At 34.5% G+C, this 2,586-nt stretch overlaps 1 protein-coding gene across 1 annotated transcript in view; it reads right to left on the bottom strand.

Moving 5' to 3' along the window:
• Nucleotides 1-292: 292 nt before the first annotated feature.
• Nucleotides 293-2,586, bottom strand: part of LOC117317118 (purine nucleoside phosphorylase-like) — a 13,909-nt gene continuing 11,615 nt past the window's right edge. The window contains exons 5-6 of the mRNA XM_033871915.1: nucleotides 1,487-1,680; nucleotides 293-800 (exon numbers count right to left, since the gene is read on the bottom strand). Coding sequence (XP_033727806.1) covers nucleotides 598-800; nucleotides 1,487-1,680 — 397 coding nt within the window. The 3' untranslated portion in view covers nucleotides 293-597. The remainder of the gene's footprint in view (nucleotides 801-1,486; nucleotides 1,681-2,586) is intronic.

Below are 2,586 nucleotides of genomic sequence, written 5' to 3'. Positions count from 1 at the left end.
GGTGATTGTAATATGGCAGGCGTAAACGCCTCCATAAAAAAGAATAAAGCTACTATTTTGGACGAGGAATACTTATTTTTAAAACCCCTATAATAATAATACAATATAATGCAATGATTACAGTATCTTAAGATTATAATGATTTTCTGAATAATTAAATTTGATAGGAAATGTAAATGTTGTAACTTGGTCTCAGCATTAAGGTCCTGAGCTGTCTATCTTAGAACATATGTGTTACAGTAGAGTAACGTTATCTCGAACTTTGATAGAAACAGAAATAACCTACACAAAGTACTTATTCATTTTTATTACCAACATGTCACTCTTTACTTCCAGTACAGCTATCTGCTGTTACACGTGTTTCTTACATTACGTATGTATCCGTTTGTTGTTCACACGTAAACGTCCATACTATTACGTCAGTCGTTTATATATAAACATTCAGTTTCAAACTTAGTATATGGTTTGTTCTTTATGGCTTCGCCGCCATCTTTGTTCCAACCAGGAACAGAGTTTAAATGAAGATAACAGAGGATATTGAGACGTCATCAACTTGTGTGTACAAACTAATGAATATTCATACATATTAATTTGAGATTATATTTCTAGAGTTTCCAGCATGGCAGCGACAAGTTTCTGTACGTCTTTACTTCGTAAGACTCCGGCTTCTAAAACTTCCTTGTGGTTTGCGACCTGTTCTACATCATACTCCATCACGGCTTTGTTGGTAACCAGAGACATTCCAAACACCTCCATTTCACAATGAACTGCTACAATCACTTCAGGGCACGTGCTCATACCTAAACATGACAAATGTATTATGTGCAATAGAGTCGTGGCATTATTTTCACGTTTTGTGCTTTTACCGAAATTAAAAGTAAAAACCTGTTCTGTGAATACATTTGTATTTGATTTTCAATTGATATTTTTATGCAAATTAACTCTGTTCTTGAAAAGAGCGAAAATTTTACCAACTGTTGTAATGATGTTCCTCGCTAAATCTCATACACCAAGAATATTTCATCAACATAATTCTAGGTAAAACAACTGTCTTTAATTATCTAATGTCGTATGGTGGGATACAGTGTTAAATGTTTTATCTATTGTCGTTTGGTGGGATACAGTGTTAAGTGTTTTATCTATTGTCGTATGGTGGGATACAGTGTTAAGTGTATTATCTATTGTCGTATGGTGGGATACAGTGTTAAGTGTATTATCTAATGTCGTATGGTGGGATACAGTGTTAAGTGTTTTAAGACATAACCTTGTTTTTATTATTAACGTTACAATCAGAAATGTCAATCAAATATCATTACAAGTCAATTTTAATTCTAGAATTTTGACTTTAAATCTTACTGTTTGCAACTCTTCGTTAAAAAACTTTCCAATTAAAATTACCTACTCAATGCGATATCTAAAATAGAAGATATTTATTTTACCAGCTACCGGCTACTTTTTGAAACTTCTACCAACATCCCGTGCCTACCTACGACATCGACACCAATGTTATTAAGAAATTTGCACTCTGTGACTGTCTCGTAGGAGGGTCCAGCAAGCATACAGTACACTCCTTCGTGGATGGCGAAACCTTCAAATCCAAGCGTCTTGGCTGTATGCTTGGCATGGTCACGCAGACGCTTGGTGTATGCTTTTGAGATTGGCGGGAAACGGGGACCAAATCTTTAAATGAAAATATAAAGAGAATTTCCTATTATTTTACCTTGAAGACAAAATTAGAATGAATAGGGCATGTCCTTCACATTGCAATATACTATACTGTAAAACTCGTTGTTCAAATGATTTGGTGGTTTATGCCTTAAAACTTCTTTTAGTAAAATAAAGCACATGTGATGTCTTCATATCAAATTAAAGAAAATAAAAGTTCGATTCCTTGTTCGATTTCTGTCTGATCATCTAAGTCTTTACGTACAGAGGATGGTTCCTTCAAAGTCAGGTATGATTGTACATGACGTTACAAGGGTGAAAAAAAATGTCGACAGTAAATCGATTCTGTTTCTAGTGACTAAACGTAAAAGAGAATACCCACACCAGAGACCTATATACTAGTACATAGGTCTCTGCCCACACCAGAAACACGAGTAGGTATCCACCGCTCTCCCCAAACCTCACTTAACAATACAACGTCCTAATGTGCAAGACTTGTCATACGTGACCATATTCAGTAATTGTAATTATTATTTTTGCATATCGTACGCGCATTGTCATTGGACAATAAGACCAAACCTGTTCACATGTAAAAACCTGCAAAAATTGTAGAACAAAAAATACTAATCTGGTGACGTCAGGTCATGGCATATCAGACAATGACATTAGTGACATAAATACACAAACATATGACATCAGTAAAATTATCAAATATTGTGATCTATACTGTAAAAAGATCTAGTGTTGTTGTTGTTGATAACGATGTTGTTGTTGTTGTTGATGTTGTTGTTGTTGATGATGATGATGATGATGATGATGTTGATGATGTTGATGATGATGTTGTTGTTGTTGTTGTTGATTGTGATGATGATGATTAGTATTATGATTCTGCTTGTTTCATGATTATTTTGTGGTTGTTGT

The sequence above is a fragment of the Pecten maximus genome, chromosome 18 (genome assembly GCF_902652985.1).
Source record: "Pecten maximus chromosome 18, xPecMax1.1, whole genome shotgun sequence".
NCBI classification, from domain to species: domain Eukaryota; kingdom Metazoa; phylum Mollusca; class Bivalvia; order Pectinida; family Pectinidae; genus Pecten; species Pecten maximus.
This window is presented reverse-complemented; position numbering and strand designations above follow the sequence as displayed.